The sequence below is a fragment of the Carettochelys insculpta genome, chromosome 31, assembly GCF_033958435.1.
Source record: "Carettochelys insculpta isolate YL-2023 chromosome 31, ASM3395843v1, whole genome shotgun sequence".
In the NCBI taxonomy this organism is placed as follows: domain Eukaryota; kingdom Metazoa; phylum Chordata; order Testudines; family Carettochelyidae; genus Carettochelys; species Carettochelys insculpta.
In genome coordinates, this window is record NC_134167.1 from 8,064,537 (window position 1) to 8,090,675 (window position 26,139).

At 48.8% G+C, this 26,139-nt stretch overlaps 2 protein-coding genes across 8 annotated transcripts in view; one reads left to right on the forward strand and one right to left on the reverse strand.

Annotated features, from left to right (window-relative positions):
* DDHD2 (DDHD domain containing 2) lies at positions 1-23,174 on the forward strand. Of its 5 annotated transcripts, XR_012642973.1 has the most exons (20): positions 1-78; positions 2,959-3,113; positions 3,326-3,538; positions 6,646-6,836; positions 8,347-8,436; positions 9,657-9,777; positions 11,492-11,581; positions 12,511-12,646; positions 13,716-13,924; positions 14,138-14,208; positions 14,505-14,627; positions 15,153-15,248; positions 15,975-16,127; positions 17,170-17,325; positions 17,641-17,743; positions 17,869-18,036; positions 18,714-18,885; positions 19,112-19,231; positions 20,503-20,776; positions 21,536-23,174. XR_012642973.1 is itself a non-coding variant. In XM_074981880.1 (19 exons), the coding sequence occupies exons 3-18, from the start codon at positions 3,334-3,336 to the stop codon at positions 19,191-19,193; spliced, it is 2,166 nt and encodes a 721-aa protein (XP_074837981.1). In that variant the 5' UTR covers positions 1-78; positions 2,959-3,113; positions 3,326-3,333; the 3' UTR covers positions 19,194-19,231; positions 20,503-23,174. The 5 variants fall into 5 exon arrangements, 4 of the variants coding, with proteins under 4 accessions (XP_074837981.1, XP_074837980.1, XP_074837983.1 ...); XM_074981880.1 differs by having other exon boundaries at positions 20,503-23,174; XM_074981879.1 differs by lacking the exon at positions 20,503-20,776.
* PLPP5 (phospholipid phosphatase 5) overlaps positions 23,175-26,139 on the reverse strand; it is an 18,457-nt gene continuing 15,492 nt past the window's right edge. For all 3 annotated transcript variants that reach the window (XM_074981885.1, XM_074981883.1, XM_074981884.1), the window contains exons 5-7: positions 25,605-25,729; positions 25,078-25,248; positions 23,175-24,512 (exon numbers count right to left, since the gene is read on the reverse strand). In XM_074981885.1, coding sequence (XP_074837986.1) covers positions 24,343-24,512; positions 25,078-25,248; positions 25,605-25,729 — 466 coding nt within the window. In that variant the 3' untranslated portion in view covers positions 23,175-24,342. The remainder of the gene's footprint in view (positions 24,513-25,077; positions 25,249-25,604; positions 25,730-26,139) is intronic.

The following is a 26,139-nucleotide window of genomic DNA, read 5'->3' on the forward strand; positions in this document are numbered from 1 at the left end:
GCCGCCACCGCAACACCGGGGCTCTGGGCCCGCGCCGGGCTCGCTGCGCACCGACAGACGGAGCCGCCCGGCCGCGGGGTCAGTGCGGGGAGCGGGGCCGTGGGGGCAGGGCCCTGCCCGCGGGGGGGAGGTGGAGGGGGGCAGGGCTGGGAGGGAAGGGGAAAGCGGGCGGGAGGGGCGTGATGGGGGGAGCCGGGCGGGGGGACGGCAGCTGGCTGTGGATGGGATCACTGGAGAGTGATTTGAAAACAAGGGGGCAGCAGTTGCCCACGTGGGGGCGTTGACGGGGGCAGCAGTTGCCCAGATGACTGCGGGCCTGACGAGGCACTGGGGGGCTTTGTACTGCCCGTCTCCCTGGGTGAGTGGGACGGAAACGGCGCTGTGCCAGGGCCCCTCTTTTCTGCGGGGCACTGTGGGAGATGCTGAAATTGGAGTGTACGTGGGAGTGGCTGAGGTCTAGTGCTCGGGCTTGGGGTGAGTGAGATGGTTGCCTTAAGCGCCAGGGAGTTCGGCTGGTGGGTCTAACTGATCACCATGTTTGGGGTCACGTTGGCAGGCACCTGGGGGTCATATGCCGCCTTCTGCAGTGTGGACCAGGGGTCACTTGTTTGTTTCAGCTGCAGTAAATAATGGATTCTCTTTAACTGGAAGTCTTCAGTCGTGATTCAAGGACTTCAGTAGCTCAGCCAAAGATTACGGCCTGACTGCAGGGTGAAATTCGGTGGCCTTTAGCGTGTGAGGTCAAATGATCGCAAATGGGCTCTTCTGGCCTTAAAATCTAGAACACCCTTTATTTAATGGGGCGCTGTGACATTCCAACCCCAGCTTAAAGGTCACTTGTTTGGAAGAGTGTCATGAATAGCTTATTAGAAATGATTTCCCTTCTACATTCTACCAGTGTAATTCACTTGTTGCTGTTGAGGTTCGGTGTCTATCTGTAAAATCAGTGAGGAGGCCAGTGGCACCTTAAAGACAAACAGATTTATTTTGGCATAAGCTTTCATGGGCAAAGACCCACTTTGTCGCATGCATCTGACCACAGGCCTCCTGGTTGATTTTTGAGGATACATACTACCACAGCCACCCCTTTGATAGTTCATCTGTGGGCAGGGCCACTCTAGGGGGCCAGGGCAACCCCCAGGCCCCATCTCTTCCTGCCCCTGTCCCACCTTCACTCCATTTCTTTCCCCGAGCTCCACCTCTCCCTGCCCCTCCCTTGAGCTAGGCAAGCCGGGGGGTACCCAGGTGGCCTGATGTGGGGGTACAGCAGAAGTCCCCCACGTACACACACACTCACTGCCATGGTGGGAAGCAGAGCACCCTAGCTTGGCCCTAGCCTGCTGAGCTCTGCTTCCCTGAGTGATGTAAGCTTAGGGGAGCACAGCATGCTGGGATCAGAATGGGTCACTCTGCTTCCCGCCAATGCAGAGAAGTGGGGTGACCTGGCTGCTGTGTGCATCGCTCTGCTTCTTGGGCTCCCACTGCTGCAGGAAGCACAGGGTGGGTGTTTGTGACCCCTGCTGTCGCCCAGCGTGAGGCCTTCCCAAGTAATCTCCCCGCCACCCTGGGCCCTGTGGCCTCCCTTCACTATGGGGGACCGTCCTACCCATAGGAGAGCTGGGGCAGCTGCTGCCGGACTCCCAATGCACAGGGCTCAGACAGCTGCCCTGAACCATCCAAGGACTGGATGGCTTTGTCTTTGGGTCTCTTTCAGCCTGGATGGTGAAATCCATGAAGTAGATGTCTATATCTTGTCAGTTTCACTGCCGCAGGCTTTGAGGGTTAGAGGGGATCCTTTCTTAGAAGGGTTTGTTTGGTTAACATTTAAATGGGAGGTCAGGTTTGAGAAGGCACTTTAAAAATTTGTTTGTCTTTTTGTTATTTATGCTGTTTGTTTCGACTTTTTCTGCCACAGAAGGAGAGGTTTACAAATGGAGCGGTCAACTTCTCCTGTATTTAAAGTCAGCAGTGTTGCAGTATCTTGTTTGCAGGCATTGCAGAAGCGTGCATTTTTTGTTAAAGAAAAACATTTGTTGATTTATTATATATAAAAACAAATACAATTGGAGCGTTTGTAAACGTGTATATTTGTGAGCTGATGTGAGTGGTGAATTTAGATAAGAGGGGAATAAGTTGTAAACCTGGAGCCTGCATTTTGACCCAAACTCAACCCAGTGGTGTCTTTTCAAATTAAATAAATAGGAATAGAGATTATTTTCTGTGATAAGATTGCTTTGAAGCACAGGGCTGGGAATCCAGAGAACTATCCCCAACTCTGTTGCCTCAGTCTCCCTGGTGCCACATGTCTAAAATGTGACTAACATTAACTAGCTGCTGGGATGCTGCAAGAACTAGCCAGCTGTTTATAAAATGCCTTTGGTATTACCAGGTGGAAGAGATTACAGACAGTTCCATCTCAAAGTTATGCTTAGGAAGTAAAAAAAACAAACAAACAGATGAGAACAATTAATTTTAGGGTACCATCAAATATTTGTTCTGGTCCCCTCCAATTATTTTCCATGTCGTAGTTTCCTAACTAATTTCCTTCTGCTTCAGTCATCATTTTGTAGTTGTGCTTTTTGTGAAGTCATAATAAGCGTCCCTGTGTTTAGAAGTGCAGGTAGAATAAAATTGGGAAGGATAAGTAGATTTTCAGGTATGTAAGACTTTTGTTATAGCAACAGGCAATTTTTTCCCTTTGGATTTCACATGCTGTCAAATCCTGAAATGTTTGGTGGAGAAAACTCACCAATTTTCTAAAGCAGAAGTATCAGAAATCAGGGATGTGTAAAGCACAACTGAACTGGAGCAACAAATCTTAAAGCATTAACTCCAGTTGATAGTAAAGTATCTTCCTCTGGCGATGACTCCTGAGCTAGGTGTACTGCCTAGTTTTTTTCCTTTGGTCTCTTGATTGCATTTGCTATTTTCTAACTGTTTTTCTTATTGTTTCTTCAGCTTTATTATTGCAAAGCCACTGCAGAAACCTCATCGTTCAGACTCTATGGTGGATTCAGTTGAGCCAAAACTGTATCAGCTTTACCTGTTCTAAGTCTTGTTATCTCTGTCTGAGGGATACAATTTGGAGTAGAACAATAATATTTTTGTAACAAGTAAGTTATTTCTGCAACTGGCAGTCTCTCATTTGTAGCAGTTTACCATTTAATCTGCTTTTTATTGTCACAGAAATATGTAGTTCTTGTAAGGGCCACGTTTATGTGTATGTGTCAGTCCAGTGTTAGTAACTAACTGAAGGCATTTAAAAATAATGAGGCAGACACTGAATTTTTCTGTTTGTTCTGTCTCCCTTTGTTTGTTCATTTAGGCAGTGCAATGTCAGCTGTGGAACAACAACGGGTGGAACCATTGCCATCATCCAATTCCTCCAGTTCCTTTGAAGTACTGGAGGCAGACACTGCAAATAAGTATGAGGTAGTCACTCCTCACTGGTTTTACTGCAAGGTAATAGACTCTAGAGAGAGGTGGATTCCCTTCAGTCGACAAGACTCGGAGAAGTTAGAAGAGGCCCACAGCTCAAGTAAGTTGAAAATGACTTCTTTGGGTCAGAAACTTCTCCAGTGCTAGGTACACTAGGTTGTGGGCTAGATGCAAAGAAAGCTAGAAGGATGTCCACATGTTTAGACTAGAGTGGATGAAGTGGCCGCAGCACACATGGTTTTAAACTACAGTAAACCCTCGAGATACAAGCATGTCTTGGGGTAATGCAACCGCCACCCCTAATAGGAGTGGTTTCCTGGTCTCTGGCGTGGCAGGTTGCTGGGATCCAAGCAACAGCCTGGCTCCAGGCTCTCTTCCACTCACAGAGCCAGGAAACTGACCAGGGCAGGAGTTTCCTGGCTCTGTGAGTTTCCTGATCTCTGTTGCCTAGATCCCAGCTCCCTGGCCCTAGAGACCAGGAAACCACTCCTGCCCTAGTCAGTTTCCTGGCTCCAAGGAGTGGAGGGAGCTGCAGCCAGGCTGCCCTTGGTTCCCAGCTCCCCTCCAATAGCTGGAGCCAGGAAATTGACCAAGGCTGCTACCCTGGTCAGTTTCCCAGCTCTGTAAGGGGAGGGGAGTCAGGAGTCAGGCTGCTGCCTGGTTCCCAGCTTCCCACCATTTGCAGGACCCAGGAAACTGACCAGCTCATGGCTGATCAGTTTCCTGGGTCCCCTAAGCATCTGGGAGCTGGGAACCAAGCAGCAGCCTGGTTCCTGTCTCCCTGACACGCTGGGAGCCAGGAACCAGGCACCAGTCTGGTTCTGATCTTCCCTCCACATGTGCGAAAATTTGAGTTATGCGAGGGTTGCAGGAATGCAACCCCTGCATAACTCGAGGGTTTACTGTACCGTGAACGAGGTCAGTTCACCTCATGGCACTGTTCCAGCGCCAACATCTCTAATTCTCTAGTCTAAATAACCCTTCATTTTAAATGTAATAATGTATTTACCCTATCACCTCCTGAAGTGAGGTGAATTAGCAAGAGTGAATTATGGGGTTTACAAGATGAGAAAATCTGCTGCAACAGTCTTGAGCAGGCTAAGGATTTGAGTGCACTGTACTGATGATGTCTTGGGCTAGAAGCTGCAACTAAGGGAAGTGTTCTAAGTATCTTGTGAACTTCCCGCTGTGGGATTTGAAAGCACAGAATCACAGAACACTAGAACTGGAAGGGACCTTGAGAAGTCACCGAGTCCAGTCCCCTGCCCTTGCAGCAGCATCAAGCAGTGGCTTAGACCATCCCTGACAGGTGTCTGTCTAACCTGCTCTTAAATATCTCCAGTGATGGAGATTCTACAACCTCCCCAGGCAATTTATTCCATTGTTTAACCACCCTGATAATTAGGAAGCTTTTCCTAATGTCCAACCTGAACCTTCCTTGCGGCAGTTTAAGCCCACTGCTTCTTGTCCTATCCTCAGAAGACAAGGAGAACAATTTCTCTCCCACCTCCTTGTGACACTCTTTTATGTACTTGAAAACTGCTATCATGTCCTCTGTCATCTTTTCTAAAATAAACAAGCCCAGTTCTTTCAGTCTTCCCTCGTAGCTCATGTTCTCTAGACCTTTAATCATTCTTGCTCTTCTCTGGACCTTCTCCACATCTGTCTTGAAATGTGGTGCCCAGAACTGGACGCAGTAATCCAAATGAGGCCTAACCAAGTGCAGATGGAACCTGTTCCCGCTTTGGAATTTTAACTTTGTCCACATTTTTTTTTTTTGGAAATATCTTTTCCTTGGAAGGGGGTCTGTTCATGTTGCTTAACAAAAAAGTTGCCACTCAAAAGGCTGTAACGTTCAGGCCTCATTAATTTGACCCTTAAAAAAAATCTAGAGCTCAGTGTATTTGCATGAGAGAGTGTTAAAGTAACAACTGGTTAGGAAGCAAGGCTGGTTAAATTCCACCGCAGCAGATTTCACTGTTTTGTGGATTTATTAGTAGTAGTAGGGCAGTGGTGCAGATTGGAGTGTGGGCAAAGCTTATTTATATTAGTGTCCACAGTGTGCTAGGTGCTGTCTGTATATATAAAGTGACCTTCCCCCAGCTCTTGCCCTGACTGGCAGACAGTCTAAGGCTCTGCTTCTGCAATCAGCTCTGTAGTGGGGGAGAAGAATAAGGTGTCTGGAGTTTTCTGTTCTCTAGCTCCCCTATCCCCACCCCCGAGGGCTCCAGTGGCTAGACTGAAGTGCGTGATCCTGATTTGAGCTGTCATGGTTTGGCAGGTTATGCACAGTACCTGTAATCCAACTGATAGGATCACCATGTAGCTATTAGACCTAGGGCACGTAAGTGACATTTTTGCTCAGAGTCAACTGTGAAACTTCTTGGAAGTTCTCCATCTGTATTGGTGAGGATTGCTGAGAGCCCTCTGCTTCCACTCTGCAATGGGAAGATTTCCTGGGCCAGGAGTTCAGACTGAGGCTTTGACCATTCCAATGTAGGGAGCTCAGGTTCCACACATGCATGAATGAGACTAAAAATCTGATGTTTTGCCTCTCTGCCTGGAGCTTAGAGATCCCCCAGCATCTCACTGAAGAGCAGAGGTTCGGGCAGGGGCCCATCCTGTATTTCTTGCTGTTCTGGGACATGCTGTGCACTGATGAGCTGCCATTTCCTTTCCCAAAAGGGCTGTGTCTCAGTGACACGGCCAGTATACAGTTTTAAGAGCTCTGGGATCATGGGGCTAGGGAGACATGAATTAACATACACATTTAAGGTCTTGCTTCTTTCGATCGCAGTGGGATAGATACGAACCACTTAGCTACCTGACAGCATAAGCTCTCTGGGCCAGGGACTCTCTTTTGTTATGTGGCTGGCCAGTGCCTAGAACAGGGGGGCCAAGGGCCTCAAGGGGCTACCGCAATACAGACATTAATGAACCAACTGTTCGCAGCCTAGGGCCTCTCTGAGCTCTTCCATCCCTGTGTGGAAGGTTTTGACTTGCAGGTATGATTATCTTAAGAGGCCCTGTTAAACAGTGGCTGCATTTGTTTATACAGATCATTGGCTTTGCTAGTAATGTGTATATTTTCTAAGTAAGCTCCTTGCAGAAGGTGCTGTGGCCCCCATAATTTGCAAGGTCTAAAACTTGTTGGTAAAGTCCCCTTCTAGTGAGTTTGCACTTCACTGCGGCTCTTGCATTTGGCAGAGAGAGATGATGAGCACCAGGTAGTCCCGACGGAAGGGGGCCGATATGACGTGCATTTGAAGAAGAGGCTGCGCTTTGCCATGTATTGGGAGGAAGAGGTGTCTGAAGTGAGACGCTGCACCTGGTTTTACAAGGGAGACAAGGACAACAAGTATATTCCCTATTCAGAGAGCTTCAGCAAAGAGTTGGAGGTAAAGCATCTCACCTAAGAATGCCTAGTCTGTACAGGCTGCTGATGAGCCCTTCTGTGTGGGTGTCGTTCCCAATTCCATGAGGGATATGGGCAGCAGGTTGTGTCCAAGGACATGAACTTCCAGGAGACGTTTGGTTGACGCTTCACGTTTGACGAGCATCATTGTAAATGCTTGCTCCTGTCTCCTCTGCCCACTTGCCCGTTATTTCTCTCTCTGCAACATGCTGCAGCTAAAGCAATCTTCCCTTCCTCATATCCTGGATCCTGCTAGACCAGTGGAGCTGACAGTCACCGCTGGCCCCGTAGCACAGGATGTGTGTGGAAAAAGGGCTGTTTCCATGGAAGGGGCAGGACTGGGGGTAGTCAGCCTTCAGTGCAGCTTGGACTGTGGCACTGGGTCCCCACCTCGCCCCAATTGCGGGCCTGTGCTAGACATTTAAAATCCCTATGCTCGTTTTCAGGACACTGCCTGCAGTCCAGCCGTAGCCTCCCTTGCTTCACCCCTTGCGACGTACATTTTCCCAGGTCTCCTGGCCTTGCTACTCGCTCATTCTCTCCTCCTGCCTCATGTACACTGCTTTCCTGCCTGGCCCCCTCCCTCTTCCTAATGCGTATTGGCTCTCTGTCTTTAAGCCCTTCTTTAAAGCCCACTTCTCATGGCTTGCTTTCCACAACCTCTCTCTGCTTCACTGCTACCCACAGCTCTTCTTCTGCCTGACCTCATTATCACAGGCTCGAGTCCATGCTTTCACGCTGCAGCCATACTTACTTTTCCCTGTCCTTGTCTGCTGTAATGTCCGAGCCCATAAGTGCTCCCACTTGATGATTTCACTAGTGCAAATCAGTAGTGCCCCTGAAGCCAATGGAACTAACCGTGTGTCTAAAACTACTTGTGTGTATAAACTTGCACAGGATCATGCCCAGTGTTCCCTCTAACTTTATTCATTCACGTGTGGATTAAATTTACTTTATGCATTAAGACGTGCAGATGTGAACCACTGGCAGAAACATACTGGCAGCAGTGTGCACTCTGCTAATCAGCTGGGCAGCACCTGAATCTCTCCTGGGCAGCCGCCGAAGCACTCGGATTATAGGGAACACTGATCGTGCCCAGAGGTAGCAGACTACAGAAAGAAAGCTGCATTATGAACTGAAAAGTGATAGGCATATTTCTGGTTCCCTATAAACCTTTAGTATTAATGGCCAGTGACTCTTCCTATGGGAAATGGTTTTCTATAAAATTTTAATCTGATGTTACTTCAACAATCTAAAATGGAAGCTGTTTTCACTATTAAAATTGGTGGTTTAAGGGTTTCCCACAACTACCACTGCATAAGCCAATGTTTAGTCCAGGGATAAGATGGACTGTTACTGATCCAGACTTGTCTGATTTACCTGCATTTGATCAGTGACATTTTTAAGAGCTTGGGGTGGGGGGAAAAGCCTCTTAACAGGTGGAGTTCTGTGGAAATGTTTATTTGACTGGCAGAGGTTTCTCTTCTCCCCAGGAAGCTTACATGATTGCTGTAACTCTGGATGAGTGGAAGAAAAAACTTGAGTCCCCTACCAGGGAAATCATTATACTGCACAACCCAAAGGTGAAAACCCGAAGAGTTCCTGTGTGTAGCACAGACACAGCCTAATGGATGCGTCCTTCCTTTTTAGTTCTGCCTTCACACTGCTAATCTACGCTGATTTTTCTTCTGCGTCAGTCATGTATTTATACTCCCTTACTGTGGATGCAGTTATACGGGCATAAGGGTCCTTACTGCACTAAATGTAAGGGGAAAAAATATTCTGGTGTAAGGCACCTTTATACTAATATCACTACATTAGTAATATTATGCCACTTGAACTACATCGGAATCTGTCTTTAGTACTTGTGTTGCACCCTTAGCATCATATCTGAGTGACAGCCTGTGATGTAGTGGGGGATGTGTGTGTGTGGCTCACAGAGGGTGTGGGGCTCCTGCTGAGGGTAACCGAGGCAACCAGGTGACACCTCTCTACTGCAGACAAAGGGGGAGGTGCGGAGCCTGAGGGTTTTGAACTGGAACTGGGAGTTAAAAAGCAGGGAGTGGCAAGGGGTGGGGGGCAGAGAGACAGACAAAGGAGGGGGGAAGTCCCCATCTTGGGGGCCCCCTTGGGGCCTCCTCTCCCCAAAATGGATGGGGCTGGCTGTCTCTGCCTGCTGTACTGACTCCTCTGTACAACGCTGTGTCCCTGTTGGCTAATAAACCCACGGTTCTCCTGCTGAGTGAGAGTCACTCCTGCCTGTGGATGGGGTGCAGAGCTTGGGGCCAAGGTCATGCAGGCCAGTCTGTGGTGAAGCAAGAAATTTAAGATACGTTTCCCATTTCCTAGCCTAGCACTCTAACCCTTGACCCCTCTTTCCTCGGGGATAAAATTACACCACTAATTAAACAATGAAATGGGCTTAGAGGCTGAAGACATCATTATACTGCTGCTTTCTAACAGATGCAAAGTGGAGACACCTGCCTTTCTCAGACATTACTCATTCTCACAAGGGAAAAAGCAGTGCAGAATTGTGCACAGAACTGTGCACAGAGTAGCCCGACTGCCGAGGAGCAGAACATACAAAGTACGTTTTCAAGTGTAAAGTGAGTGCCATCTGTGCAGTGTCCACCCGTGTCCTCACTAACATAGTGTCTGGACAGGCTGGCTCTTTGCTCCGTGCAGTGTTACAGGTGTGTTCCCTCTGTTCGACACACTGCTTAACACCCTTTATGGGAGAAACTCGAATGTATCACGCACACAACCAAGTAAGTCCTAACATACTTCTCCTTGTGTTCTTCAGCTGATGGTTCACTATCAGCCAGTGGCAACCTCTGATGACTGGGGCTCAACTCCTGCAGAACAAGGCCGACCAAGAACTGTTAAGAGAGGAGTGGAAAACATCTCTGCTGATATCCCCTGCGGTAAGTTACCTTTCTTTCTTCACATCTATCAAGGTTGAGGGAAGAGTCTCCCAGCTCCTCTCTCTGTCTTGCCCAGAATATGGCTTCCAAGAATTTAAAAAGATGATGTTGCTGTAGACTTAAATATGCAGCTTATGGCTGGGACATCTCAGCTTATTGGCAAATTTCCTCGTGTACCAATTCTAATATTGCAGTAGTTCCTCTAGCCTGTAACTGAGAGCAGGGCCCCACTGTGCTGGCTCCGGCACAGACCTCGTGAGAGAGTCCCTGTCCCAAAGAGCTCTCTGCATGAACAAATAGGAAAATGGGGAGAGGAAGAGCTGATAATCGGGGATCATTGATTAAGCCCTTCAAATCACGAGTGGCTTCTGAAAATCATTGTTGGCGTAGTTTAGTTATTCAAAGGAAATGCCACCTCCTGATACATGTGTACCTATGTATCACACAGACAACCATGTGCTCTCTCATGTACACGTCCCAGAACATACATCATAACCGTGGATGGTTTTCATTCAGTAGCAATTAAGCGTTGCCACTAAGCAAACCATTTGCCAGGACTAGCTTTTGCTTCTCTCAAAACCCTCCATTATCCACCTACAGGCTCTTCTAAAAAGATCACCTGGAAACCATAGGTGGCAGGAGAAAAGAGACTGAAAATCAAACATTGCCTGAGGCCTGCATTAGTCAGAAAGGCCTCTGTGGAAATGCCTGCTCCTCCAAGCTGCTGAGCTGGAACCCTTTAAAGGCGCACTATAGTGTTAGCTCAGTGGAGCAACATGGAGTGCGGTTGAGTGACTGGACCATGCCTTCCTACCATGATGCTATTGGGATAACCTCATACTCTAATGGGCAAGGGCTACAGTAACGCTCTTATAGTGCGTCTACACAGCAGGTGCTATTTTGGGATACAAAGAGATCCTGAAATAGCAACGCTGCAGCTTTTCACAGTGCCCAAAATAGCGTGGCTGTTCCGGTTCCAGTACTGCTACTGGTGCCCTATGTCATATGAGGAGTAAGGGAACATTCGGAATACTTCCTTATTTTGAAATTCAAACAGCACCAAGTTTGGAATAAGGTCTTTCGAAACAATTTACGCAAATTGCGTAAATTATTTGAAAAATAATCTTGCTATGTCATCGTAGCCTTACTGTGCGTACGTGTAAAATCTCTGCCTCTGCACAACCACACGTATGCATCTCTAAGACAGGACGTTATCCTCGCACCCAACCTGTCTCACTACAGCGTTAGGGGCAGCTGCAGGGGAGAATGCTGAGGCTTTGGGTTTGACTGCAGAAGCGTCACCTCTCGTGGGAGGCAGCCTGGTGTGGAGGAATGAGTGCAGCACTGGGAGTTCTCATGCTGGCCACATGCCCAAATCACTTAACTGCACTCAGCTGTAAAATGGGGATAAAACCGCTTACTACCCCCATGTGCATGCACGTTGGTGGCGATGTGTGGAAATTACTTGAGGTACGTAGCACTGAAAAATGACACGCTGTCCTGAGCGCTGCTACTGCTTATGAACCACGAACCAGAGACGGGACGGAGTGATCTCCTAGCACCTAGAACTGTCTTAGCATTGTCCCTTATCTGACCCACCGAGTTCCTCGCAGCTGCGTCTGAGGTGCAGGTTTCAAAGGACGGTTGTGTCCGTTGGGTGAATGGTTAGCTGCTGGGCATGCTGTGCTAATTGGTCTCTCTCTCTTCTTCTCAGCAGAGCCTCTGCAAATAGACCACTTGGTTTTTGTAGTTCATGGAATTGGGCCAGCATGTGATATCCGGTTCCGGTCCATCATCCAGTGTGGTAGGTGTGCGCGGGACGGGATGCCGGGCATCGCCTCTCAGAGAGCAAGTAAACATGGGTCTGATGCCAAAATATGTGAAGTGCTGTCGTCTTTCACTTAAATAATTTGACGGTAATCTTGGCAAGCTGTAAGACAGACTTGCTGACTGCAATGAAGAAGAGTGGTCTGAATATTGACTTTGTAGCCAAGAGCAATGAAAGCCAATTATTCTTGTCCAGTAAAGTCTAACAAATTTGAAGTCCCATGCCAGAGTCTTTAGAAATGTTATGACAAATCTAAGGAGCGCTTCTGTTGTCATAGTAAATACCTGAGTCTTGGAGAGGAGATCTGTTTACAAACTGGAAAGCTAAAATGAGGTAAATTTGTGTATATTTATAAACCCAAAGCTCTTGTATATTTCAATAATTTATTGTGCCAGATGTCTTTAATTCTAGTCAGGCATCCCATTTGTTTTCTTGCAGTCAAGCCTTGTGATACTGCAGTCTGTCTTCTAATACATGTCTAATGAGGCCACCTTTTATAAAAGTTACTGTCAGTGAACAAAAGCCAGTGAGTAGTAGTTTCAAATCCAGTTTCTGCTGCTGCGTCTTCCCACTGATGCACGAGACTTTTATGGTAGGTTTCAGAGGTCTTAGGAACTGAGAGAAAAGTGTTGTAATCTGAAGGCTTCACACAAACAGTGGAAATTGACTTGCTACAGAGAAAATGGTGAAATCCAGTTTACGCTTCAGTAGAGTGTGTTTTGGCTGACCCCTCAATGAATGATCTGAGGGGTTATTTGCAGGTTAAAAAACTTCAGAATGAGATGGGCTGTCCAGTCTTAAGCTGACAGTGCCCCCTTATCTCCGCTTGTTCAGTGTAATATAGGCTTCTCCCTAGAAGACTGGTTTTTCTAGGCCTTGATGCAGAGCTGACACTCTCTTTCCAGTGAACGACTTCCGTAATGTTTCCTTGAGCATGCTGCAAGCACACTTCAAGAAAGCCCAGGAGCAGCAGCAAATTGGCCGGGTAGAGTTCTTGCCTGTGAACTGGCACAGCCCTTTGCATTCCACAGGAGTCGATGTGTAAGTACATGATGCCACTGTGGAAGTGAGTGAACTACAGTGACTAAGTTGGTGAAATCCAGGCTTATACTGCTCTTTTTAAAATGCCTCACCTTTACTGCAGTGGGTGAAAGGTGAAAGAAGAAGCGTTAGATCAGAAGTGAAACAGGCAAACATAAAAAAGGGAACCAGGAATTATTTGTAGCCTCTGCAATGAGGATCTCAGCCCTACTGGCCAGTTTAAACTACACCCTAAGTGAGCTATTGGCGTGTAAAATCAGAAGGCTAAACTGGTGTTTCCAGTCCATGTAAGAACTCAGAGCAGGAGGCTTAGATAGCCAACCCGCACTGGAAGTCAGTGAGTGTTGATGCCTAATTCCTACCTGAGACAGAGTTTTTTTTAATGTTCCCAAGAGTCTTTAGTGAGAGAGACCCCCTTCTGAAAAGCCATGATGGATAGGGGAACACTGTGTCAGCTGCACAAGTGGGGAGCTATACAGGTTGAACCTCTCTAATCTGGAACACTCTCCTCCAACAAACTCCATAATCCAGCATGATTTTAGTTCGCTTGGATGACCCCTTATCATGGGTGTGGCCAAGTTTCCCACTATCCCATGAAGTTTGTTTCCAGCCACCAGTCCTGGCTCTCAGTGTTCTGGGCTCTTATTTAGCTGTAATTTATTTAGCCTAAATGCCTTCTAAGAATCCAGAAAGCAGGGGAAGTGCTGGTAATAAGCTAGACAATATTGATCTCCCATTGTCTGACAAATTCTCTCATCTAGCACTGGTCAGGTCCTGAGGGTGCCAGACGAGAGGTTCAACCTGTATTAAATATTCGTGGAGCAAGGAAATTTGGCTCTTTGCATCCACGTCTTGCAGAACCCTGGTCTGTTTCTGAGTAAAGGTGCTTTTATAGCTCCACCGTTACGAGGTTCTGTTACAGGGACTCGGGTGAGATCCTCAACAGCGTAACTGCCATGGACGTCAAGAGAGGCAGGATTTCGCTATGGAAGCCTAATAGGAGATAGCTAGAGGAGCCATGGGTAGAATCTCTGTCCCTCTTAATGACCCTTTTCTGTTCTGCTGTTAGCGATCTGGAGCGAATTACCCTGCCAAGCATCAACCGCCTGCGTCACTTCATAAACGACACCATACTGGATGTGTTCTTCTACAACAGCGCCACTTACTGCCAGACCATTGTGGATACCGTTGCTTCGGAAATGAACCGTCTGTACCGGCTCTTCGTGCAGAGGAACCCTGACTTCAAAGGGGGTGTTTCCATCGCAGGCCATAGCTTAGGTAAAGGGTCACTCTGGTGTGTAACAACTTAGGCTGTATGGGATATGGAGCTCTGAACTGCAGTTGGGTGCTGAAGTCCTTTTTTCATACCATGGGATGCCGGCATATGGGAAAGGAGGAGGGAGCTTTAGCAAACAGAAGGATGTGCCATGGTCTATAACTATAGCTATTCCAGCCTAAAATGTGATTCTCTGCTGTGTGGCTGTTTTTTAGGGTCACTCATATTGTTTGACCTGCTAACAAATCAGAAAGATCCCACTGCGGATGAAGACTGCCAGAAAGAGGTAAATTTCCCACAGCTTGTGTGTGTGTCTTTGATTCAGGATCAAATCTGTGGGCTTCATCCGCATTCCAATATTTCCATAGATGAGTTCATCTGTGACAACTGCAATGCCGAACACTGCTGCTGTCTCACGTTTCTGTAGCAGAATCACTTTGAATTCTTTGTGCTGTTCTGCCAGGTGTAGCCCTTTCAAACAAATCAACGCCCCCTTCCCACCAACTATCAATATTGTAGCCAGCACATAAAGGAAGAAGCAAACCAGCTCTGTAAACATGACCCATGTGACTATACTTTCAGGGGTGCCAGATGGGTGCCTATGAACAGGGAGACAGCGGGGGCGTGAAAGAAATCCTGAAGAAGCTTGAGCTGTCAGAGTACTACAGTGTCTTTAAGAAGGAGAAGGTGGACATGCAAGCATTGGTAATGGTCGTTATTCTTGTATGTTTCACCACTTGCCTTCAGATTTACTAGAGCCTCATTTTTCTTCTCTGTGCCCATCACCATGGTACGGGGGCACATTCACAGAGGTATTTCTTGCATATGTCATGCCCTCTGGCTAGAGTAAAGTCCACTTGGCCTAATGCACCCTGGGTTTTGTAGTAAGGCTGGCTGGCTAATAACGCTGCAAGTTTTTGACCATGCCTGTGCTAGCAGCAGCCCTGGCTGCCCATGTGTGGCTGATAGGCTGGTGAATGTTGAACTTACACTGGAGATTGGGAGCGAGAAGCATGTGCGCATTTGCAGGAGGTGTTTTTGCACTTCAGAAATTGCTGCCTCTCTCTCAAGAGCAGAAAGATTCCCATGCAATCCTTGTTCCCTCCTGCTCAGAGGGGCTCACTGAAACAGGAGCAGTTAGATCCATGGGATAATGCTGAGAGCGACACATCTCTATGACTGTTCAGTTTCTTGTACTGTAGTAATAATGTGCTGTAACTTACTGTCCAGACTCTGTGTTCAGAGAAGGAGCTTAAAGACATGGGAATTCCCTTGGGCCCAAGAATGAAGATCCTTCATTACGTAAGACCCAAAGAGGAATCACAGGTATGTTTTTTTGTGTTCCAGTCCCCCATGACTGCTTGTTGGTGTCACTGTGAAGCTGTTGTCTACCCATTGCTGCCAGAGCAGCTTCCTACGTATGTTGCAGTGCATAGGGCATGGTGGATGCAGCTGCATGCATTGTTGCTCCAGCCGATCTGAGGTCACAGCTTGGAGAATGCTCGTGTTCACTGAATGTCATTGCAGCATCGGTTGTATTGTGGCCTCCGAGGTGCACCTGGCATGGCAAGCAGAAACCTGCAGCAGCATGTCTCCAAGCCCAGTCTAACCACTGCAGGGGCTAGGGCGTGAGGTTTAGGTGTGAAGTGCTCTGCAGTTGTTTCTGCCCGGGCAGGAGCTGGGTGCACCCCCAGCTGCAACCAGGCTGGTCTCTCTCTGGAGTGTTTATGCCAGGGTGGTGGCTGTTCCAGGCTTTGCCATTTATTTTATGGCCGTGAGCTGGGTGGAGTGGACATGTCCTGTCTGAGCCTAGAACCTCCCAGCCCTCCTGTGTTGTATGAACAGAGCCATTCCCAACACCCTCAGCATGTCAATGCTGGGAATTGGGGGTCAGCCAGGGAATGAGATCAGGGGCTGGCTGGCTTGCAAAATGAGACCTCCTTGGCTCCCCAGTGCACAGGGGGCCACATGAATATACTGCTGCGTGGCTGGGTTAGTGCCCCGGCTGCTGTGGGGCAACCAGTGCAGTCTCTCCCATTTGTGTTGGTGCAGGATGCTCTGCTGCAGGCCCCAGTCCCTGCTGGGAAGGAAGACGAGACCAGAGTTGCTCCCCAAGCTGCATTAAGATCAACCCCAGAGCCAGGCTCCAGCAGCAACGCAAACAGTGGGAGCAAATACCAGTATTTGGATGTCGGGCTCGGACAGGTAACAACTCGGGGCCTGGTAGTCAAGAAATGTGTTACTCAGACTAATGGACTCCAGACCAGCAGAGCTCAGGGTGGGCAGGGAGCAGGGTTGTCAACTGGGGATCACTTTACTGTGCTAGACATAGAAGTTGACTGCTGATACACAATTTTAGCTGTGCCAATTGCGTAGCTAAAAATCCATTTATCTGTGGTCAGTTTCCACGTCTGCCCACAGGGCAGAAGGTCGATGGGAGCATTTTTCCTGTCAACCTTCCTTATTCCTCGCCTCTCGGGAGGAGTACGGGGTCAACATTGACCCCTGGGAACATCATTTTGCACGTGCAAAATGAAACCCTGAAGCTCAAACCTTAGCAGCTCGATCTTGCACTGCAGTGTGGCTCTAGCCCAGGTGTGTGATTCTGAGAGCTGAGCTAGTGCCAGGGTGATTACCACATCCCAGACCACTGTCCCCTTCTCTTCCTGAGCCTCACAGGCAGCGTATTGGCCTCAGCTGCCTGTAGACGATCTCATCTGGAGACTCTAGTAAGTAGCTCAATACTGGGTCCCGGTTGAGATGCACCCCGTGCAGGGTGTCATTAGCCTGGTGCCTCTTGAGTGGTGTCTAGGCTTGGCACTGACTAGAGTGCAGCCCTCTCCTGGCCCTTGTTTAGAACTCTGCCCTATTCACACCTCTGTGCACACGTTTGCTTTAAGGATGGATACAGCTGAGACTTTGCACTCACTCCAGGCTCATGTGTGATCTCCTCAACTGACTGGCTGAGGAAGGGTGGGCTAACACACTGACCAGGACGCAGGAGAGCTGGGCTGTTTCTGGCTCTGCCGTGGGGCTGTTGGATGACCTTGGCCAAGTCCTTCCTGGTGCCCTGACACTTCAGGGTGTGGACAGCACAGTGGGGCCCCAATCTCTGGTGGAACCCCTAGGTGCTACTTTGCTGCATGCAATGTCCTTACCACATGGATATCTATCGTTTTGCCTGACCATGCCAGGAACATCAGCATGGAGTCACTTCTAAATGCTTTTGTTGTCTTATCTCTGGTAGGTCTCAGCAAATTACCCTCAGCTGATCTATAAACCCCGTATCTTCTTTGCTTTCGGGTCTCCCATTGGGATGTTTCTCACTGTGCGAGGTGTGAAAAGGATTGATCCAAACTACAGCCTTCCGACCTGCAAAGGCTTCTTCAATATCTTCCATCCTGTATGTATGATCAAGACATGTAATTCTCTAATGCTCACAGGCAAGAGCTTATAGCGGGCTGTCAAACTCTGACCAGCTCAAATGACATACCCGTGTCCTCTCTGCTCTCCTGTACTGCGGAAGAGCAACTAATGAGGACTTGAGATGTCAGTTCAATGCACAGGGGCTAAGAGATGAGCGTCTCCATTCTGCGTTAGAACAAGCCGCTTTAATAGCGTGTCCGCAATTTCTGCCTCATGGTGGGTGGCACCCAGGCTGGGACAGGGCTCATGTGCGTGTACAGCCAATCACTGCTGCTGGTCTCCTTTTGTGCAGTTTGACCCGGTGGCATACAGGATTGAACCCATGATTGTTCCAGACCTGGAGTTCGAGCCCATGCTGCTCCCTCATCACAAGGGCAGAAAGAGGATGCACTTAGGTAAAGCACAGAGCAGGCTTTCTGCCAGGGTCACCTTCCCTGTCTCCAGGCCATTCCGTGACACTGTTGCTTCATGCAAGATGTTTCTGCTCTGCAGCCTCATCTCAGGCACCTGTGTGTTTCAGAACTGAAGGAGGGCCTGACGCGCATGGGGATGGATCTCAAGAACAATCTCCTGGGCTCCCTGAGGATAGCCTGGCAGTCTTTCACCAGAGCGCCACCGCTGGCTGTGGAGGCAGCAGCCACAGCAGATACTCAAAGTGAAGCTGAAACCAGTGTGGAGAAACAGATAGGTGGGTGCAGAAATGAGAAGGGAAGAACTGTTTTCTGACTCCAGGCAGGGAACGAGCCCTAGTTCAACACTGATAGTTCTCCTAGTGGGGGAAGGAAACCAGGATATGAATGAATTGGTCCAGAGCAACCTGGATACCTACTCCTGGGTTCTCCTTGTTGCCTTGGTCTTGCCATTCTCAAATCTTAGCCACCCATTGTGCCTAATGATAGACGCCCTTTATGCAAGGAGCATGCACTCCCTTTTTTTCATAGAATCCTAGGGCTGGAAGGGACCTCAGGAGGTCATTGAATCCAGCCCCCTGCCCAAAGCAGGATCAACCCCAACTAAATCATCCCTGGAAGGACTGTGTCAAGATGGGACTTAAAAACCTCTAGGGATGGAGAATACTACCTGCAGGAGGGGGAAGGTCTGGTGCCTGGGGCACAGAATCCCACTGTGTGAGGAGGCTGCCTTTTTATGCCAGCAATCTCCTCCCTGGAGTGTCCTTTTGCAATGTGCAGCTTGGGTTACGCTTCCCGAGGAACAGAGATTGTGTATTAAAAGTGTGCAGCACTGTGAGGTCTGCTTCTCACACAACTGCCTTACCCCTAAGTCCTGTTCACTGCTCTTAAAGTAGAACTGACGCCCTGGATTTGAGTGCTGTTCGTGCTGCTGCTGAATCCTGTTTTGCTTAAGTCCATTCAGATGAGAAGCCCGAAGAACCTTCTGCTATGGGGAAGGAAGACACTTCCCCAATTAATGTGGGAATGCTGAATGGAGGCCATCGGATTGACTATGTCTTGCAAGAGAAGCCTATAGAGAGTTTTAATGAATATTTATTTGCACTACAAGGCCACCTCTGCTACTGGTGAGGATCTCCTAAACCTACTGTTTCCTAACTCTCCATTAGGTGCTGTCTTACTCTTGTAATTTGCACCTTTTGAAGTTGGCATGGTGCGTAAGCGAGTAAATCCCAGGCACTTACAAAGCCTGGAGTAGCCCATGTCTCAGCAAGGAAGGGGTTACCATGCACTCTCTCTAAGAATGTTAACTGGGGTGTGGGTGCCCAGAATTCTAACATGCCTCTCTTCTAGGGAGTCGGAAGATACTGTTCTCTTGATTCTGAAAGAGATCTACCAAACAGAGGGCATTACGCTAGATCAGCCTCTCCAATGAAGTCAGGTGGAGCAGCTTTCCTGTTCTGATGACTTGATGTAAGTTACCTTGTCTCTGTGGGACCCCTCATGGTGAAACTGAGAGCCACTGACCTGATTACTATAAAACAACTTCTTGCTTCATTTGGGAATGGGATATTAAGGATATAGCTATCTTTGCTAGGACCATCCCGTTTTACAGCACTGGGCCTTAGACAAGATGCAAAGCTACTGCCAGGTTATGAATGTTCCCAAGGGATGTAACTGAAACTGAAGGAACTTTTATAATCTGACCCCTTAGCCTTCATGCTCATCACTCTGCTCTGACAGTGATCAGCTTGCGCTTTACTCTCCCACATGGCCAATTTCACTGTGTCTAGTCAAATTCAGTCTTATAGGTTAAAGCTCTGACTCCTCCAAGCCACAGCTCAGAGCATTTCATTCCATCAGCCTCTCCTGTGAAGTGAGTGTTGCCTCAAGGCCAGCCCACAACATGTGGTTGAGCTAAAGGATGTCATTCGAAAGATACAACCTTGGTTTAAAGACACCCAAGGAAAGAGGCTGCATCACCTTCTTGGAGAAGCTGTTCCCATCAATGAACTCTTGCTGCGTTGATTTTTTAAATGGACCTTCTGTTTTGAATGGGCCTAGTCTCAGCTAGCAGATCTTGTTATGCTATAATCTATTTTACACTACCCACTAGTGAAAACTGTCATCTCCCGAGGCAGGTGCTTGTGACTTGATCAGTCTGCCTCTTCACCGTGTCTGTGATTAAGCTACATGGACTGCACTCAGTATAAGATGCTTTCCCCTTAAGTCACTCTTAAGATGCTTCTCTGAACACTCCCAGTTTTTCAGCCTCCTTTTTAAAGTGTGCACACCACAGCTAGCACGAATATCCAGTATGGGTCTCATCCATGCTGCAGAGAGAGAACTACCTCCCTAGGAACAGATACCAAAGAGTTAGAGAATGTCCCTGGGCTTGCTTTCCTTCCTCTAATTCCATAATTTACACAGGACAAACTTAGTACTGGATGACCACTACCGCAGACTGAAATTCCTTGTTTGCTATGAAACAACTGTCCCCTGACTAAATGTGCTGCTCCTTGGCAGTCTAATGGCACTTGGGGTGCTGGCAGCTTTGTGATGTGGACTCCTGCACATTAAGAAATGACCCAAAATCTGCCAGATGCTAATAGCTTATGTGGGATTGGTCTCACCTTGATGAGAAATCCCTTGTCTTATAGTAAACCCCTTGTGCTTCCAGGGTGTAATGCTGCATAAGCCCTGCTGCCTTGTAAGCTGTGTGCTCTTTCCTGTTGCTTTCCTAGATGCACACCTATTGACTGCTCACCTGGAAAACCTGGAATTTTCTCTTTGCCTTCCTGTCCTCTGCGCTACTGTATCCTGCATGTTGCTTCCCACGTACCTGCTGCTGCCTGGAGCACTGGGAGACTTTTCTTATTTGGTGGGGTGGGGGGAAGGTGGGAATCAAGGCAAAACACACTTCTGTTAAAGTACCCACTATGGATTTGCCCATGCCCATTGTGATGCCCAGGGGATTGTTCACTCCAACACCATTCATCAGACAAGTCCGACTGTCTCGTAAGTTCCAATACTAGCTCTCCCACATATAACGACAGAAGAGAGGGGGTTGTGATCTGCTACTGGAGATTTTAGAGCCTCCTCCTGCCTGCTGGTCAGTGAGCAAAGGTGTTGCTTGTGAACAATGCCTCCAGGACCCTGAGTGAGCAAAGAGGGGGAGGAGGCCTACTAAGCCAAGCCATTTTGATTTTCTTAAACGACTGTCTCTATGCTGCATGCTCAGTGCTGCTAGACAGCATCCTACCCTCAGCCTGAAGGCATTATATACCTAACTGCCTGTCTGCTGCTTTACAAAGAGGGCATGTTAGTAATAGTGTCACAGCCCCACCTGCACGGTCCTATATGCTAAAGCTCCCCTAAGATTCACCAGCTCAACCACATGTGCAGAATTATGTTGCCAAGGGCAGTCATTAAGACTCGTATTTCCTGTTGGTGTCCCCTCACATTGCTGTGCTCTCAGCGTGGGAGTGGGGAAGGTGTGACGGAAGCTGGTGTGAATTGGTCTCCTCGCTTTTCCCCAGCTGAAGTCATGATGGGTGTTTCCATTGGATCATGGAGATGTCTGTTTGCTGCTTATTAAGAGAACCAGCCCAATGCATAGGAGTAAACCTGAGTATGGCTTTGGCTGACTTCAAGCTGCCTAGCCCACTGCAGTATATTTCTAACAAACCCAGAGCCCTGTGCTATGTGAGACTGGCACATCAAGGGGGGCGGGGGTGAACCCTGGATTCTGGCTCTAATTCCATTCTCCTTTCACAGGCAAACCCCCTCTGCACTAGGAGTGGGATCTGTCCAAGGAAGATGGGCTTACTCCTCTAATTGCAGCATGAAAAGCTGTGCAGGAACTGCAGCAAGGGGCTGAGGCCAGACCAACTACAAGTCCAGTTCCTTAGCGAGCACTAAATCTGGATTCAGTTGAGACCTCATTAGGAGACCAAAGACCTGCACTCAAGCATGGATGCATAGCTCCGGTGGTGTATGCTTTCTGTGCAATAGCGAACAAAACACTCGTTCCCCACTCCCATTTCTTACCACTAAGGGCACTATCAACCAAACAGGTGCTATGACATGAGACCCAAGTTCACAAAAGGTCGCTGACCCAACTGGGGAAACTAGCACCCTTTTGCAAAGAGCCTTGGCTTATGCTGCATTAACCTGTGGGGCAGGCACTAAAGTGATAAATCCCTTCAGCCAAAGATGTACAGGGTAAACAACTGACTTGATCAACCTGTCAGTGTAGGTGTGTTCCCATGAGCAAGGGACAGCAGTGAGGGAGTAGTGTCACTGGGCTGGGATCTGGGAGTGATCACAACCATGTTCCTCCTCCTGTTGATGTTGCTCTGTACAGTGCAATCGGCTTGTTTCCTTCCTTCTGTGTATTATTTGCACTATTTAAATGCATTTTGTATTCCCTCCCCCCCCTCCAAAATAACTAAGAGAAGCTGTACTCACACCTGACTCTGGGCAGGGATGTTCTGCGCAGCTAGATTCCTGGATTACTATAGAAGCTCCTGGAGGTATGTAAGAAGGAACTGCATTTAACAAGATGCACAGTCATGAGCAGATCTTCAAGTTATGCACTTTGTGTAAAATATTTAAATAAGTTTAAGATTATTGTTTAATGTCTTTCCAGTCAATACAAAAGTAAATCTATGGCTGCAGTGGTTGTGTTTTTGAGGGGCATAGGAGTGAGAGAACCTGTTGTTTTGGGATCTACCCTCCTGCCAGAGAGAAGCAGTTGTCATAATTCCCAGCAGCTGCCCTTGAGGCTACTCTAGTAGACAGGCATTACAGAAGAGTACAGAGGTAAGCAGTAGCACCTCCTTGTGCAGGGAGAGCTGCTGCTAAAATAAGGACATTTACTGCTTGGAGAAGAGTTTCAACACCACCTATGATTCAGCCTCCTGTTCTCATATTGCCTCAGTCATTGAGAGCAGAGAACATGAAACAAAGAGGCCCAGGTCTAAAAGTGTTCTAGCTCACCTTATGTCCAACAGCTATGTATGAAACAGTCACTAATAGCCTCCATGCTGCCTGCTCACCTCCACTCAGGCCAAAGCTGGGGCTTTTGAAGGCTACCTTAAAGAAATTACTGCTGCTTCTCTTTTATGGCTAAATTGCAGACCACTGGAGCCCTAAGTGGTAGAACATGCCCTGTGTCAGAATACGCTCGCTTTACCACTCACTCTTTCAACAGTTCTGAAGACACAAACGGCATTTGCTACTGACTGTTGTCTCTCCTTGTTACTTGTGTACACTGCCACTGCGGAGGGATGAAAAAACACCCATGCCTAGAATTGCCAATAATGGACTGACAAAACTGACCTACTTTATATGACATGCAGAAAGACTGATGATGTTCTTTAGTGCCAGTAGTAATACAACTCATTTCAGCAAATTAAAACCAGCTTTTTATTGGACATTAAAAACCTCAGTAACTGACAACATGACCCAGGTACAAATGCTGCTTTTCCTTCCCCCCTGCTCCTATGACAACCTCACTAAGACTGAGCCCTGGCCTCTGAGTGCTCTGTTCTTCACAGGCCTCAGCTGGGCACAATCAACAGTTCCAATCCTTACAGTTTTTCCTAGGAAACAGGAATGCAAATCACTCCATTGGTCCACAAGGAAACATCCTTCATAGAAAGATGTAGTGTCCTTTTACAGTTACAGATGGAGCAACACATCCCCCCTACAAAGCAGGGAGCTCCTGGATGGTGCTATACAGACAGACATCATCTCTTCCCTGCTGCTTCCAGGAACTGCATGCAAAACACCACAGCACCTCCCTCCCCCCGAACCCAATTCAAAATCAACAACATTGGGACTATGAGCACCAACTCCCTGGCACAACAGTGCTGACGTTGGCCTTTCCGAGGAGGATGTGGGAACACAGGAGCTGGTTAAGACTGACCAGAGTGATGAGGGTCCAGCCCAGCTTCCTCTGAGTGACTGAGGACAGGGTTCTGGAAGGGAATGTATTTACAAACGGGGGAGATTCCAAACCCAGCCCAGCTCCCACTCAGCTGGACCCCACTGGAGGACAGCTGCTTCAGCAAAGCCATGTTTACTGGGCCCACGCTGCAGCATGAGCCAAGCAGGTGGTAGTGGTAAAGGCCTAGGGTAAATGCTGTGTGCCTGCAACACAGCATGGAGAGGCAGGGACTGTCGCAAGCCAGCAGCTCTTGCTGTGTGCACGCTGTCCTTTCCTGGAGGAGTGAAGGGACTTCCCTGGGCATAACTACAGGGTTTCCACCACACCCCCACTCACAGGAAGTTGTTATTGCCAGCTTGCTCCCCTCTCTCCTACAGGCAGGAGTCTAGTCACTGTGCAGTTCCTGCAGAGGGTGTGCAATGCAGCCTTGCTGAGCAGGCCCCCTTACTACATTTGCAGGGGCAGCAAGTCTTGTCCAGCTATTGGCTGCATGCTCTTGGGTTTACTCATCCACACTGAGACCAAGGCTCGCTGCCTGGCAGGCAGAGCCTTTATCCCTTCCCTGGGCTATGGGCCGAGGAGTGGAAGGAGTTACCCCCGGGGGCCACCCCCAGCAAAATGGCTCCCATCATTATACTTCCAGGCGGAAGCTGGAGCTGGCCCACTTTTGCTCCTGAGCTGGCACTGGTTTGGATTTACACTGCAATGGTGTGTGGCACTCTGGGTCACTCAGGGGTGGGTAGTGCTGCCTGTAGCACAGGTACGCCAATGTGAAACCAAGCGCCGAGCCAACCAGCACATCTGTGGGGCAGAAACAGATGGGTTATTCACCCCCAGGCTGCAGCACTGTCTCACCGAACCCCAAGGGCCTGTGCTCAGATACACAGAGAGAGGCAACGGGAGGCCCTGGCAAAGCCATCACTGTTCAGAGCTCTAAATTGGCCATGCAAAACCTGCACCAGCCAAGGTCACTTGCAGGCGGTGACCCCAGGCACTCTTCCATTCGAAGTACCTGTCCCATGGTACGGCTCCAGATCCTACATGCAGAAGAACTGAATACCCCCGTGAGTATCCCCCCCACCTGCTTCAATCCTGCTCATGGTGCTTGGGGCTGCCACTTAAGCCTGGGCCCTAGCGCTGAGCAGTACACCTTCTGCTCCGGTCCTTACGGCCCAGCAAGCACAGGAGACCATGAGCCTGGAAATGACTTTTTTCCTTTCATAAGCATTCCCTGGTCCCACTTAGAGTCCTGAACATCAGTGCCCATCACCATGGGGTTGGAGCATGCCCAAAATACTGCTCCTGCTCCTGCAGGACATGACCCCCCTGCCCCTGCTCTCCTGCCCCACCAGGCCAGCATGCTCACCTTGCCAGTGGTGCTTGTAGTCACAGGTGCGGGACAGAGCAATCAGGAGTGCGCAGAGCAGGGGGGATAAGGCTGCACAGAGGCGCCAGGAGCTTCCGTGCCCGCCAGGGGCGAAGCAGTGCAGCTTTCCTGCCAGGTAGAAGGCGGAGAAGGCCAGGCCAGCAAAAGCAACTGGACAAAAGGGGGAAATTCACATCATTGAGGGACCCATTCCAAGAGCCCCAGCAGATGCACAAACCCCAGCCAGGGGCTATATATAACCAAGAGGGATTTAAAAAACATAATGGGCCTCTAGGAGCTTGTCCTGAAAGGACAGCAGGCAAAAGGCCTGGATAGCAAGCCTGCAAACAGCAGTGAGCTTGGGGAAGTGCCATGCTCCACAGGAAAAAGTGAGGCCTGGCGGGAAGTCAAAGAACATGCCCAGGCTATATGGCAAGCGAGTGGCAAAGCTGGTCCCTCCTCCGAGGCATCTGCTCTCCCTTGTCTGGTTCTGCAGTGCACCACTATGGATAGGAGCAAACACTCACAGGAGGAATGCCCACTTGGGAAGCTCTTGCGTCCTTCAGTCACCACAGCCGGCTCACCAGTGCACACCAGCTTGGAGTTCGCCTCTCCATCTGGGAAGCAGCGGTAGAAGAAATCTGGCCGTGGCCTAAAGGGCAGAGAAGCAAAATGTGTGACTTGCAGAGGAGATGGTAGCCGCTGACACGGTTTGATCAGAAGCTCACCTGCTCTGGAACCCTCCCAGCACAGTCCCACCAGGGGTGCTTGAGACCTTCACCCTCAAGTGGCGGGCACCTCTGGAGGGAGAGAGCCCGACTAGAACAGCCACTGCCATACAACAGCTACTCATCAGTCTATGGGAGGTTCTAGGCTTAGGCCCTGTGATTGCCCAGTGGTTAAATACCAACTGGCAGAGCATGAATGCACTACGATGACTAAATTCCCCTCCGAGCATGGCCTAATGCAGTGGTTCCCAACCTTTTCATTAGTGGAGATCCTCAGTCAAACCCAGAAACCATTCATGGACCCCTAATTGCCCCCTCTCTGCAAACCATTTGC